Raw genomic sequence first — 15,977 nt, forward strand, 5'->3', positions numbered from 1 at the left:
ATGAAAAGATGAATGTCACTGACGTGCTATGCATGCATGCATATATCATCAGACAAGGCTTACTGTAGGAAAAGCCAGTGGAAGAAGCACCAACGTGTGCTGCAAGTTATACACACCCATGTAGTCTTCCCTCATCTCTTCTTGCACCTGTAGAGCTAAGAATGAATAAAAGTTGGGAGATGAGATGGATTTAAAAATGGTGATTTTAAGGTAAGACTACTTAAACTCCCGCTTAACACAGACAAAAACTTAAAAGTTGCTTACCTGTTTCATGGTTTTTCGATTTCGCTCACCTACTGCATGTGTAGTTATGAACATAACAACACTAAACATTTGGAGCAATTTAGCATTCTTTTAGATAGCTCATAACTGTAGTAATGATTGGAAGAAATAGTGCCCATTTAGAAAAAAGTAACCAGATTGCTCGCTGATCCTTTCTGTTACAGCACTGCATAGCCTTGTTGTTCTGCTGCATTTTCTCTAGCTACTTCCCTCTATCTTCCAGTGTAATTCAAAGTGTTCCCTTAACACCGGCCAAGAATCCATCCCAAGCTTTGCATTAAGCCTCTTAAGCTCTCTTTCATGAGGACTTACTAACTTTGCATTCTTTGATTTGCGTAGTGGCAATATTCCTATGTCCATGCTTTGTGTTTAATGCTTAGCTTGAGACCATCCCAGGTGGCTACAAATGGCTGGTGTCAGCAAGTGTTTAGATGAAGTGTACCACATATGCATGCAGGTATATCATGTATGGGTGTAAGAGTCTTGCATATAGAAGCTCTTACCAACTTCCTGATGCTGGTGTTGGTTCTAATGAACAGACTCTACCACTTGCATAGGTTTATGAGCCTTAACTTTGTTTTTATCCAGGTTCACAGCTTTATCGTGTTTTTTCAGTATCTAGTCTTTCATTGGCATCGCTGAATACAGGGGACAATGAGAGTGTGCAGTCAGGCAAGAGAACACCAAGGTAATGCTAAACTAACCATTTCATTTAATAAAATATGATAATCAGCTATGTAAAACTAGCATGAATTTTAAAGAGGTCATGTATATGTTGTGGACTGCAAGAAGAGGTATGTTTTCCTGCTTGGAGGCAGTGATAGTTTCCAGTGTCAGGCATTAGGGAACTAAGCCATGATCATTTGTTTCACAAATTTTACCAAGTAGACCAGTTGGGCAGCTATAAATAAGGTCAAACCAAAATGCTATTCACTCAGCCTCTTTAATTAACCTGCTTGTATTTAAGTCTCAACTTGTGGATATTAAATTAAATCTGCGTGCTACATCTGCCTTTCTTTTCTTTTTGTGCTTTTTTTTTCCACTTAGAAGCTTCTTTTCCCCTTAGCAGTCGCTCAGGGAAGTATTAAATGTTCACTCAGATTTCAGCCTCTTCCAAACACCAGAATTGAGTTTGCATTTGAAAAAAAGAGAGAGATAAATTAACAAAAAAAACCTTAATTTTATGTACTAAATCAATATTATAATTCAAAGGAAAATGTTTAGTTCTGTGTATCTACTTATTTATGTTCAGAGAAATTATATTTTTTTGTATAGGAAAGAAAGATAAACTAGGAAAAGGGTTTGGTAAGGAGCACTACAATGTCACAGGCCATGTTTTCATTGCCACTATGAGTCACTCATCAACTCTTACATGCCTGCAGCTGGTTTCAGATGACTTTTCAGTTTTCTTGTTGTCTTGGTTCTTACTTGGATCATTTTATGAATTTTTTCAATGTATCTATCCTAACAGCTCTTGTCACATCTTTAAAATTCTCAGTTTTAATGGAGAGGAGGATTTCCACGAGCTATATTAGCTCTTAGAAAAGTCTTGATTTTGCATGTATCTATGCAGACGTTCCAGATGACGACCCCTATCCATGCACTATCAGTTGTCCAGTACTGTACTATGCTTGTAATGAACAGTACATCTTCCTCTGGTCTAGGATTTGATTTAGGGGATTGAAGCTTTTAAAATACAGTAAAATTCAGTACAAATTGTTTAAAGCAATAGAGTTGAAAGAGTTTCAGTATTTTCTCAGACCTGTGGTTTCTCCTTTGACTTGCATCAGAATTGGTTTTTAGCGGTAACATTGAGTAAAATTCAGCAGTACCTTTGAGGTCTCCTTCATGCAGGTGCTAATCACAAAGGGTGTAGGATATGTTAAAAATTACATTTTCATCTATTGCTGGTTTTACTGGAAGTTGCAGAAAAATGTTGTTACAATACCACTTTATTCCTTTTTCTTTGCTACTAGTGCCTTTCTTCTCACTTAGAAAACCTTTCATTCCAAGCTGAAAATTTGGCTCTTGCAGTAGCCACTCTGATAAAAACTTCAAATAACTTGTCATGATTTAAGAAAATGTGACAGCCTTGCTTAGACCTTTAAATGCAAAACTCTTCACATTTGAGTGCAAACACAGCCTGAAGAAGTAGAGCACCAGAAGTTATTGTTTATAGAAACACAAATTAGAAAGGAAATTGTTTTGCTGTTATCACTGCCAACTGCTGTATTAAGTATAAATGAAGTACATTTTTCTTCACATGCATCAAGAACTACTTTGTTTGCTACATGAGATACATTGGTACTGGCAAAACAATGTTAAAAGTAACCCACATGCCCGCTCAGTAATGTTGTTCCACAGTGCAGAGTATGTATTAGGTGTCTGTCCCTCAGATGTAGCCCAAATACCAACTTTACTCAGAACATGAACTCAGTTACCTGCTAGTTTCTTCTATAAATATTAGGCACTTAAGCTTATAGTCTACAGGTCGTATCATTGTGCTCTATCTTGATAGAGTTTGCCTTCCTTTCACATTAGAAGGCTTCTTCAACATGGTAAATTTTTTTAAATAGATTTTAAAATTACTGTTTAGGTCTGAGTCGGTGGAAGGATTCTTGTCTCCAAGTCGCTGTGGTAGTCGGAATGGAGAGAAGGATTGGGAAAATGCATCTACAACTTCTTCAGTTGCCTCTGCAACAGAATACACAGGTCAGTGACAACATTCCGAATAGCACGTGGCTGTTGGTGGTTCTGTCTATGAAAAGTTTTCAGTTCTCTTATTTGGTTTCCTAAGACTTCACTGTGGATACTTCTATAGAAATGTTACTTTCACATCCTTTAAAGTAGATGGTAATACTTCAAGGTTAAAATTTTATATCCAAAATCAAACTACAGACTGGGTAGCGTTTGTGATAACCATAGTGAACTGTAGAGCAGTAAATGGGCTCACAGTGCACTTCTGCAGTCTCGCAAGGCAAGAAGAGTGGAAATTTAAGCTCAATTTAGAATAGTTACAAAAACCCAAATTGCAACAGAAAAAAAAAAAAAACCTTAGTAATGTCAATTTAAATATTCTGCACCTTTTTTTTTTCCCCAACAGATCTTTACCGATTAAAAGCTTTACAATTTGACTTTCAATTATTTATTATATTATGAATCAAATAATAATGGTATCTTCATCCCTTTGGTCCAAATATACAGCACGTGATATTGCCAAGACATTGCATTATCAAGATTATAAAAGCTCCATTTTTGCCCACCTTATGTAACTTTGTTTGGTAAGCAGTAAAATAATGTTGGGTATTTTCAATAAACTTCTGGCAAGATCAAGTTTATTTGCTGAGCCTGCATATTCTGTTTGGGATGGCAAATATTTGTTTTGAAAATAATCTTACCTCCTTTCTGCTGAAACAACTGGAAAGGCAGTGTTCATTCTGGAAATGAGAAAGCACTTACCTGGCTTTAAACCATGAAGCTTCAGTCAGTTTGTGCCACATGCTTGCCAAATGAAATCACAGGAGGGATAGCACTCTTGTGAAGACCCATAGTGCTGAAGATCATGTTTTAATGATTATTTTTAAATGCAGGCATGTACAGTTCCTGAGACCTGAACAGAAGGCTTTTTTCATGTGCTTTAATATCTTAATTTTGTCGGTTAGACTCCATATAGGGTTTTTGGTGCTTTTTCCCAAAGCATGGACAAAATGAGATCTAATCTTAAATTTAACTGGTAAATGCTTGTATATTGTGTTCCTTTCTAAGACTCATAATAGGTACTTTAATGTTGCTTTTTTCAAATGGTCTTGATAGAAATACATATTTCAGAAGTTAAAACAGAAGAAATTTCTCTTTCAATCAGATGAATCAAGTCCTTTTACAGACAGAATAACCTGACAAGCATCAAGTCAGATGTTTTATCCCTGGTTTTGGGTAAAGCATCTTTGGAATTCCAAGGCAGACAGGCTACAGTTACTCTAAATGCTACATCAGATTTGTTGTTATACCTTTCACCCTTAAAATCACAGGTATAGATGAAGAATTTTCTTCTTCCTGGATGACTGAAATTTCAGTTACAAAATGCAAAACATGTTGTTTCATAGAAAAGGTCCTCTGATACAAAATATATTTACTAAGACTACCAGTAATGATGATTTAATAATGAAAGACTCATTTGTAAACAAGTTCAGTAACAGCTGAAAAATAACATTTTGCTTGTTTGTGAAATTTGTAGTCTCAAGCCTAATTCTGTTATTTATCTGGATTTGTATTTTTATGCATGCAAAAGATCCATACCAGAAATGCTTCACAGCATTTAAAAGTAACTCTACGTTGGTTTATTCATTAATTTAGCTGACTTTTCATTCCTCCTCCATAGGACCAAAGCTCTTCAAAGAACCCAGTGCTAAATCCAATAAGTATATAATTCAGAACGCTCTGGCACATTGTTGCTTGGCTGGAAAAGTAAATGAAGGTCAAAAGAAAAAGATCCTGGAGGTAAGGGTACTTTTCCCCTAAAAGCAGAAACAAGGCAATCTGGTATTGGGAAGACACTCAAGTACAAATGCAAGTATCGAAAGGAATCTTTGGAGGTTATGCCAGCTGGCTCTTAGTGAAAGGCTTGAACGAACTTCTGTCACTTGCTCCCTGTGTAGACAGAAAGGTTCTCTAGTACTGCAGAAACTATAGCTAGTACATCATATATGCAGCACAGGAAGCTGACATTAATGCCTGCTGTGTGTTTAATGGGGGAACATCGTTATGTAGAACTTGATAATTTGCTCACAATTATTTTTCCATAATATCTGTCTTGTACGTACTGATCCTCGGATTGGGACCTTTGAAACTAAGGCACAACTCCCCAGTGAACAGAGAACTGAAATAAATTCTTCCTAGGATTTTTTTTTTTTTTCAGTTTCTAAGCAGTAGGACAGGTTCAGGACTTTTTATTACTGAGATGTGCCTTCCAGCCTTTTCTCTCATGCATAAACCTTTCTAAAGATGTGCAAATATTGTAAGGGTGAGATCTCAGGAACCAGTGTATTTCCATGCAAAAGGAGTAACACTGAGTCTGAGGGTTGAGAGTAATGGGACTCTTAACAGCTGTAACAAATTTGACAGGTTAAATAATTCAAAGAACTTGGAATCAGGATTTAATTCCTTTCCTGGCATACGTTTCATGACAGTATTTCTTACCCTTGCTTCTCATGGTAATTCTTCTGCATTCGTGTGTAGATGCTGCCTTCTCTGTCTTTCGGGCTTCTTTTTGGAAATAACAAGTGAGGACTCAAGACAGCCTGTTTCAGTTGAAGTAACTGGGAACATAAAAGCCCCCAGAAATCCCAGCTGTACAAGCATCGTGCTTAACTCCAGGCTGCGGCCTGTCACTTGGTAGAAGCTGTACATGTTCATGGCACACCTCCTGTAGAAGTTGTTGGGTGGAATAGGAATCTGAGTGTTTCAGCTAATACAGACCCTTTGCTTGGTGCACTTCAACTGACTTCATGGTTTGACCAAACTTGAATGGATTTAGAGATGACTGAAACCCCATTTTAACAGTGGATGATTTTCGGGTACACCTGGACACACCTACGTTTGTCGTTCCCAGGCTTACAGCTGTGAGATCTGCTTGATGAAATGAATCAAAGGCTTTGTTTGGCCTACATAAAATTTGTTAGGATATTTGTTCTTGAGGTAGAGGTAAACAAGTATAGCTGAAATTGTCTAAATAAATCAGGTTTTGCTCAAGAAAATAGCCATCTTAGTAAAATTCAGATAGGTGAAGCTTAGCAAATTCTAGTGGTTGAAAATAAGGTCTTTCAGTGGACAGACAGACAGACGTTTCAGCCCTTGTAGAATACAAATCCAAAATGACGATCCAATGATTTTGAGTGTTTTCTAACTACAATGCAAAGTTCATATTGTGAATCTCTTTTTCTTTTTTTTTTCTTTTAAAGGAAATGGAAAAATCCGATGCCAATAATTTCCTTATCTTGTTCCGGGATTCAGGCTGCCAGTTCAGATCTCTGTACACGTACTGCCCTGATACTGAAGAAATCAATAAATTAACGGGAATAGGTCCCAAATCTATCACAAAGAAAATGATAGAGGGACTGTATAAGTACAACTCTGACAGGAAGCAGTTTAGCCACATACCTGCCAAAACTTTGTCTGCCAGTGTTGATGCAATTACCATTCACAGCCATTTGTGGCAAACCAAGAGACCAGTAACTCCTAAGAAACTTTTACCCACCAAGGCATAGTAGATGGGGAAAAAAATTTGCTTCAGAGAATTATGATAAACTTGCACTTCATCTTTACTGCCTATAGGAAATAGATTTCTAGTTGCCAACAAGACTCTTAGAACTTAAAACTGGACACCAAGTTCTATTACTATGTCCAACTGGAATGTAAACACAGTGTTTAGGAGTGCAGAAGATTATGGCTTAGGTGAATAACTGACTATGGAAATGTTTGACTTGTGTGGAGATTTGTATGTGCTAATACAACATATAGAGTATATTTGCTCTGTATTTTGATTAGATACACTGAAGCACTGAATGTTCCTCTTTAGTGAATACATTTTTTTTACATCTGTTGCCTTATATGTTTGTATTTGTGCTTGTCCTGAAATATTTTTTCTTCCACTGAAGAAATACTCTTTGTGTTCTCAATACCATTGAACTTTGCATACTGACTTACAGTAAAGACTAAATGGTAAGTGTACATCACCGAAGGACAGCTGAATGAATGGGTCTGTTCTGCCAGGTCCTTACTGTGTGCTGTAACAAAATCAAGACTTTCCTCTGAGTATTTATACTACTTTTTCCATTAAATGATACTGACTCACTTACAGACTAAACAGTAAAGGAAAAGCCTTTGAACTGCTCACAGTTTCCTTCAAATTAATTGTTTAACAGCTCAGGGTATAGCTAGGTGATGCAGTTATTCCGTTTCAGTAAGTTACAACCTGAGATGCAAGGACTGACCATGTGCATGTTCATAATGCCGTGAAAAGGCAAAGTAAAAGCATTTGGTAGATCTCTGAAACAGTTGAAGCAAACATGCATTATTCTGCATTGTTCCAGATGAAGAGCAAACACATGATCAGGTACTGCTTCTCCAAGGAAGGAATAGGCACTTGTGAAACACTCAGAACTAGATCCCTGATGTTCACCTGACAGAACACTACAAATGTTCAGAAGAATCACAGAATTCACTAAGTCACAGATCTTTCAGAAGTCGTGTATCAAATTCCCATTGAGTTTGAGGCCACTGTTCCTCCTGCCTTCAGATCTGCCAGCTCAGACTTAAATCCATTTTAGAGGGAATAGACACCTGCTAAGAATCTGCAGTGCATCTTAGTAAATTGTTTTCTTGACACGATCTAACAGATGATGTCTTGTGACACTTAGTGAGTTCACATAGATATGGCAAAACAACATAAATGACATTTCACTGAATTTATAACATGACCATTTACAAAACCAAACTTTAGGCATATTTCAGTATTATTTATAAAGGGCTGCATTTTATTTCATAACAGTGTTTGATTATTTTATTGGTAACTATTCTGTTTCAGTGTTTGTTTCTCTTACAATTTGCTTCTAACATAGCACTGTTCTGACAAAAAAAAAAAGAAACTTCAAACTTGAAGCCTCCCCTAAATCTGTGGCTATTTTGATAATGTACACCAGAGGATTTGTTGGGGGGAAAAAAAAAATCTCATTCTCAGGAAAAGACTTGAATGATTTGTGATTCTGTTCTGTTTCATTGTTGTGACAACTACATTAACATAAGACAGTATTGTGCTCTAAGTATGTAGTCCATTCTGTTTCATGGGGAGACTAAAACTCTGTTCGTATTTCTCTCATTAAACTGCTTTGAGAGAAACTCTGCCTCACTACTACGATGTGCTCATTTACTTATATACGAGATGCACAGGAATGAGATGTCATTAAGCAGTTTAGAACAGTACTTTTTTAAATTATTATAAGGCCTTAGGCATCAATGCATCTGGGTTATAAACATTTTCTCAAAAATGCTGTCAGTTTTACTGTAATTTATGTTCTTATATTTATGTATATTTGTTAAAACTGTAAAAAAAGAAAAAACACTTTAAAATACATGTTTAATATGTATGTGGCTCAAAACTATTTGTGGCTAGCTGATTCCTACTGTTTGCATGTGTATCACCAGGATATGTAACTGATATTTCAAGTGTATACATATTGTGTATATAGGATATAAATAATATTAAAAAAGGGGAGAGGGTTTGCACATTCTGCCTGTTAGACAGTTCCTACGAGCACCGTGGTAGGAACATCTTGAATAACAATATGAAGCTGTGTACAGTATGCAGTGATTCAGGAAGCCAGGAGGTTGGAATTAATTGATACACAAGTGGTGAATAACTTCAAAAGAAGTTTTCTTACGGGAAGCTTTTTATTTCTAAACTCTGTACTATGATTTAACTAAAGATTTGCAACACCTTAAAGACACACTCATCAATCTAAACAAAGTGAGCTTACAAACACAACAGGAATGGAGTCATTTTAAATATATCTGAATGTATTCTGACATTTGCATTTGTCAGCAGGTTACAGGTGTGTACAATGGTTAAAAGTAGAATGTGAATAACGCAGTTGGGAATTTCATTGCTCGCAGTATAAAGTTTTACTTCATACAGGAAAAGTAAAGCTAAGATATGCTTTTCCTTTTTAAGCCTGCAGATTTTCTAATTACAGTGGATCTTCAGTTGGGATCATGTTTAAAAAAATAAAAAAAAAAGAGAAGAAAAAAAAAAAGCAGCTTTCCATAAAGGCCAGTATTTATCACTGACCTTTTCAGAACACACTGGTGCTTTCATCAGGGGTATTATTATTGTTGCTATGACTGAATTGCCAAACTCTTGTCTTAGTTTTTGGAGCAAAATTTCATATTCTAACAGTCATAATAGCTACTGAAATATTTCTTTTTTTCTTTTTTTTTTTTAAATGTTAGTATGACTGTTAGTTTTTATTATTTGGCTGTTTAAAGCCAAATTCAGCTATTTAATTATGATTTAATGGGCACAGTTGAAAAATGTACAGTGTATTGTGTGCTTACTTGTCCACTTCTATGGAGCATAGCTTCCATACATTTTCAAATGCTGTGCTGTAAAATATTGTCATTGCTACTTACGTGGTACAGTGTAGTTTTTTTCCTTTCATTTAAATAAAAGCATGGCACCAAAAGTACATAATTTTTTATGTTTTCTTGCTTATATCTAAATATAAACTGAAACTGTAACAAGTTCACATTAATCTCAGAATGATGGAAAGTTTTGGATTGGAAGGGACTTGTAAAGATCATCCAGTCCAACCCCCTGCCGTGGGCAGGGACAAAGGTTTAAATCATCTTTCTTCCATTTCAGCAACATAGTGTAGAAAAATATGCACCCTTTTTATTTCTCCTTTTGTTCCCCATTGTTTGTCTTACGAAAAATTTGGCTTTTTGATGTGATCACGAGGCAGCTATTGAAGAATTGAGCTTCTCATTTCATTCTTAGGGACAACACATTAGTTACCCCTGTTCCCTGCAGCAGGGCCTTTGACAATTGCAACCCAGCTGCTGTACGCCGGTTACCTTCCATTGTTCCAAAACTACAGCAACTTGCTGGTCGATGTAGCTGCTTGAGAAGGGGAAGGTTTTCAGGATGAACTGAAGTCTCATCTTCATAATAACAAATACAACTTCCAGTGAAATAACTAATTAGCGTGCCGTCTTGAACAGAAATTGCATCCAAAAAATAAGGTCTCTCTCCCAGATTTGTACGTTAGCAGTGTTTTCCAGTCCAAGTCACACCTTTCTTGGTGGTTTATGTTGTCCTGCTGCGTTGCAGAGCCAGAGCAAGGACTTGTTGAAAGGGAACTTAACATCGCTGCCCTGTCAACAAGCAGGCTGAACGCTTGAGCTCACAATTTACACAGAGAAAGGATCTATAAATTTCAGACCTATTCAAAGGGCAGCTTCAGGAATACAGGAAATCTGATTGGAGGGCTTTTAGTGCTGAAGTGAAACCAAATGTGGATGAAAATGAATAGCTTTCCCTCTTGCTCCTCTCCCCTAAAGTGTTTTATTTTTCAGCCAGCTCAATCGGTTCCCTGTGCAGCATCACAAACAGGGTGACACAAGCAAGGAATTATGTTGGAACACAAACACCCAGTTGCACCCAATAAAAGTAATTCTTTTCAGTAGCAAGCCCAGCTCAAAATTTTAATCTAAGCCCAACCTTTGTACAGACAATGTTCTCTGTGCTTCAGCAAATAACACCATACCTGAGAAACTGTAGTTCGTGCCCTGGTTAATTGGCTAGAATATGATACTGCGGTGTGCCTGAATTTGGACAGAATTTGTGAATTAAAGTTGGTACTGCTGTGGGATCCCGTGCAGAGATCTGGTATCACCAACTGCAGGATAATAATCTGGGTTACACTGGGAACCTAAGCTTTCCATAAGCTTTTGGATCAGTCGCCACATAAAGGTGCTGCAAACCCCAGCTGTGTTTCCAAATCTCGCTGTGCTGATCCAGTGTAGGTGTCACTTACTTTTTTCCCAGCAGCTTCACAAGTCCTGAGTTTTGTAAGGGCTAAACCTTGAATGCTTCTGTCTTTTCAAACAGCAAATTACCATTTCTTTGCTCTCTTGTTACTAATTTAATGGGCTGAATAAGCAGTTTGAAGAACTGTGGCTATAAAGATCTATCTTGCCAGACACAGCCCTTTGCATTGGCTTTTACATTTTCTAATTAATTATTAAAAATAAAAAAAATTAAAAAGCCACCACCTCCACACAAATTACCTCATTCCAGGTCTAGGTGGCAGCAAAATCAGTGTTTTCTTTGTTCCCTCATAAGCAGTTTGTTTTTAAAAGCCACTTATTCCATTTAGGATAAAAATGTGAAGTGTGTTTGTGTATGCATATGTATAAATACTCACATACTCCCAGACTTTACTTGCTTACACACATGTAAAAAGAAATGCACTTTATTTGGACAACCACTGCAAAAAGCTAAACAGGGTAGGGAAGTTCCTCTACCTTACTTCCTCTCACAAAGAAAGCAGAGCAGCTACTCTGTTTTACACACAGAACTTACTGGTCTTCCTAATAGGCAGGGAAGCTATACAGTGTATATTCATTCATTCAGACATTCAGGAGCTCAATACAAACTCTCTAGGAGGTGGAGTTCTTAACACAAGGCTTGCTTCCAAATTTCTGAATTTAGGGATAACACTGATGGGCATTAGACAGAACTGCCTCGGATCAGAAGAGAACAGAGCCCAATAATTAGGATTTCAAGGGCAGAAAACAGCAGAAAAGCGTTAAAAGCGTTCCACTGAAAGAAGTTACTTAAAGCTTTCTTCTGACCTTTATTCAGCATTATGAACAGCTGGATGTATAAAATACTTAGGAGTAAGGACTTCATTATCCAGTCACAAACTTGTTAGGCAAGATACTGAATTAATTTTTTTTGCATAAGATGTGTTTAAGTTTTCAGTTCACGGAATGTGAACCTTATGGAGACGTTTTTATGTCACAGCTAATCTGTTAATGGAGCTTTGTAGAAGGACTAAAAGCTAATAGGAAGCTTTCCATTGAGGCAGCTCTGTCTCATCCTTTCTACATCACTGATCTCAAATGTCTGCATTATGACACCTGGCAAGGCCCCACAAGCCTGCAATTATTTAAATTACCTGAAACCAGATTATACTTTGGCTTGGTATTTTTCTTGTTTAAACTACTTGAAACTGAAGCTCTGATGCTGACATAAACAATTCTCCTATATATCATGCAAGAATTGTCACCCCAAAGTTCTAGAAATCCTTTCTTGAAATGAGGGACAACTGTTTCCAGAAGTAAAATGGTAAACTTTTTTTTTCAACCTTTTACATGATCATGTAGACAGAATATAAAACATAAAGGGCCGAAGGGCTGTTATAATGAGGAAAAACCAGGGGATGGGCCCAATTTTACCATGACAACACAAAGATCCTTTGCACAAAGTGCTGGAGTCCACTGGCTGATCTTGTGCAAGGTCAGCACTGGGGAACGATTCTAAGACTGCACGCAGCCCTGCTGACATTGTCTGCAGCCACCTGCAACATCTGTAAAACCATCCCAAAATTACCAGCTTCTCTTCTGAAGCAATCCAAGAACTTGTCACTTGGCAATGCAGAACTCCTCCTCTACTAATCCTGATTTTCAAGCTCTCAAACCCACACCCTAGTGCTTTGCTATTCATGGGAGTTACCCACTTGACAGCGATGAGTAAGGAGTTCAAAGCAAGATGAGACCATCCCAGAGACATCTTTCTAAGCCGGAGGGAAAGTTACGAACAACAAGAGAACAGGATCTTCTACCTGTCCTTTTCTGATAGGATGCCCTCCCCAAGTATCTAAGAGCAGCCTGACTGCCCTCCAAAGCAGAGGTATTCGGTAACGCTACCTATTCTCCCATAGCCCTTCCTGAGGACAGATACTTGGTTCTTGAAGTCCCTTTCCAGGCTATAACACCTTGCTGCTTCCTCGTGAAAGGCTCGACATTCTGAGCAGAAAAAAGTAATTTTAAATTCAGAATTTTGGGCCTACAGCTGAGGAGAAGCTTCACCTTTCTTTCATCCCAAAACTCTTACCCTCCAGAGATATAGTCCTACCTCAGGACTTCCACTGACAACAAAGCTATTGCACAAATGATAGGCAAGCCACAGTAACACCATGGTGAAAGCAAGATTAAATGTAAAAGCGTACGTGTGTTTACCTACTGTTTTGTAGATTAAACAAAGTTTAAAAAGGACTTTTCTCATCCAAGTGTATATTAGTAAAGTTAGACGCACAGCTTTGTTTAAACAACTAAATTAAAGTCATTTTGTTTTTCCACACTCCCTCTGATTTATCTTCTCTATCGCATGCATTGGGAAACAGTTTCTATAATTACATTTTCTATTAATCAGTGTCTCCAAAGGCAACTAAGCAACAAGTGACAGTTTATAAGTAAATGGAAGGATTGGGTGGTTTACTAGTGAATCGTGGGATGCAATGCTGGGACCATTGTGTTCTGCACTCCTTCCTCGTCCCTGGCCCAGTCACTGCTGTGCAGCCAGGTGGCACTCCTCACTGGATGGCCTTCGGGACATCCCTCTATTCCTTTGCAGAAAGGACAGAGAGAGAAAATAAGATTCTGACTCCCCTCTGCCCTTCACCTTATCCTCAGCAAAGCAATTTGACAGCAGACTCAAACTCACTGTCACCACTTTTAACCATCGGTGTGAGCGAGAATCGGGTTCAGCTTCAGTTAAATCCCTGACAACCTTCCCCAGGCCTCTGGCACGTGCCACACACGCATCATTTAAAAAAATAATGTGAAGAACTGTGCCTCTGCAACGCCCTTTGCCAGGAAGCCATCGCCGTCTCCATTTCGACAAGGCCAGCGCGCTGCTGTAGGCACACCGGCCCGTCCTCCGAGTGCTGCGCTAGCATTGTAACCGGGGTCTCAGCTCACAGCCACACTCAGCACAAGCTTGCTCACTGTTCACACAGGTGATTTTTAGATGCCATAATCCCCTGGCGGGTAGGAAGATGCATGAAGTGTAACCGAATGGCCCCTTATATATACACACACCTTCATTAACGTGTGGGGAACCCCTGTGTGCGTGTGGTTTCTGCAGAGAACGCATCCTGCCTTCAACAGGCTCGAGAGGCAGAAGGCGGCAAAAACAAGAGTACAAACGCTGCCCAGGGCAGGCCCGGAAAGCGGCGGCACCACCGCCGCGCTCCGGGCGGTGCCCAGAGGCCGGGACGCACCACTAGGAAGCTGCTCCCGTCGCACCGCCGCCCGTCAGAAAGCCGCCAGGCTGCCCACCGCGGCAGGGACCGGCCCCGCCCGCCGGGGAAAGCGGCGGCCGGGCGGAGGCACGCTGCGCCGCTCCCCTGGGACGCGCCCGGAGCCGCCGCCGAGTTCCGCGGAGAGACGCCGGTGAGCCCGCACTTGCCGAGGCCGACAGCTGCGGCCCCGCCCGGCAGCCGCCCCGCGGCCCCCCATCCCGCGGTCACCTCAGCCGCGGGGCGCGGAGAGGGGGGCGCGGCCGGCCCCGGCGGGCGGGGACTCCCCGTCGCTAACAAAGCGGCCCCGCCCCAGCGCGGTGGCAGCCGTTGCCGCCATCTGTCCCTCCCGCCCCCGCGGCGCGGGCGACGCCCAGTCGGGCCGGCTCCGCCTCTTTCGCTTTCCACTCAGGCAGCGGCGCGGGCACCCCGCCCCGGCGCCCCAGGACCCACCTCTCCCCGCACCGTGCGGTGCTACCGGGCAGTCAGCGCTGAGGGCGGGTGGTAGCCGCAGCGCGGAGCGAGACCCCGACGCCGGGCCCGGGCCCGCCCCGCAGCGACGCTTGCCGCCATCTTCCCCTTGCACCCTACCGGTAACGGCGCCAGCGGGCCGCCGGGCCCCCCCCCCAGGTGAGTGTCGGCGGGCGGGGGCCGCTCCGCGGGAGGGTCGGAGCGGGCTGACTGACCGTGCGGGGCGGTGGGGCGGGGGCCGTGTTCGTTGCGCTCTGCCTGGCGGCCTCACCGACCGAGGGGCCGCCCGCCTCCGCGGCCGGTCCCTGGCAGCGGGCAGGGTCGCGCTGCGCGGGGCCCGCCGCCGCTTACCCCGCCGAGGGGAGCATCGCCCCGGCGCGGCGGCGACGCCCGCCCGCCGCCGCCCCTTTGTTGTGGCGTCCGCGGACGCGCCGGGCCCGCCTGGCCGCGGTGGCTGGCGAGGTGTGTGCCTGGGCCCCGGCCGCGGGGCGGGTGAGGCGCGGGGTGCGCCCTGTCTGCGGGGCCGCTTCAGAGGAGCGTCGTCTCCTCTGCGGCCCTGGCTGCTGCGGGTGCTGCGCTGACGCTCCCGAAATGCTAATTCGGGTTCGCGCTGTATCATTAAACAACAGCGCGGTTGGTTCGAGCCCTTCCCCCTGCATAGGTGGGTTTCGTGGGGAAACCACACGTGAAACGGGGAAAAATTGGAGCCAGGTGGTCGGGGTTTTTAGTCAGATGCTTTGCTTTGTGGTCTCGGTAACTTGTTTGGATTATCTTTTGTAACTGTCACTCCAGCCTGGAAGCGTTGCATGGCTTAATGTCACCTTTTTGCGTTCACGGGGCAGACTATGGGCTCTGTGAGGAGAGTGCTCGTTGTAACGGGGACAGATGAATGCGAAGGGCCCAGCCGGTCACCTCTAAAGCACGGGGAGAGGAGGATTACTGTGGTGGCTCAAAAGCAACAGCTGATCTAAGCAGGGTGGAAAAAATGGATTACTAGAGGGCAAGCCAGTGAAAAATCTGTGAGGAAGAAAAGGCTGGAGTGTCAGAGGACAGGTATTTGTGGTGTAGAAAAAGGTGTCAGTCCAACTGTACAAAGTTTGGTGAAGAAATTTTAATAGAAAATATTAAAGGCCTCAGCGTGTTCAATACAGTTCATTTGAAATAACAAATTGTGTCAAATGGGTGTCAGTGAGTTGCACTAACTGTGGTGGAAATCAGTTGTAATAAGAAATTTGGCCTATAGACTTTTCCTTTCCTTTCAATTCTTTTGATATAGAATAACTGCCAGGTGATTGATGGCACATCAGAAACTCACAGGGTCCCAAGCCCCCCGGGGGGTCTGTGTAGGCAAGACTCCAGAGGGGC

At 41.6% G+C, this 15,977-nt stretch overlaps 1 protein-coding gene across 1 annotated transcript in view; it reads left to right on the forward strand.

Annotated features, from left to right (window-relative positions):
- CAMSAP2 (calmodulin regulated spectrin associated protein family member 2) overlaps nucleotides 1-6,765 on the forward strand; it is a gene marked incomplete at its 5' end in the record, with an annotated part of 73,559 nt that extends 66,794 nt beyond the window's left edge. Inside the window, 4 exons of the mRNA XM_084266314.1 lie at nucleotides 898-970; nucleotides 2,879-2,994; nucleotides 4,661-4,779; nucleotides 6,240-6,765. Of these exons, the coding sequence (XP_084122440.1) occupies nucleotides 898-970; nucleotides 2,879-2,994; nucleotides 4,661-4,779; nucleotides 6,240-6,545 (614 nt within the window). The 3' untranslated portion in view covers nucleotides 6,546-6,765. The remainder of the gene's footprint in view (nucleotides 1-897; nucleotides 971-2,878; nucleotides 2,995-4,660; nucleotides 4,780-6,239) is intronic.
- Nucleotides 6,766-15,977: the final 9,212 nt, after the last annotated feature.

Source organism: Gallinula chloropus (assembly GCF_964237585.1).
Source record: "Gallinula chloropus genome assembly, chromosome: 6".
NCBI lineage: Eukaryota > Metazoa > Chordata > Aves > Gruiformes > Rallidae > Gallinula > Gallinula chloropus.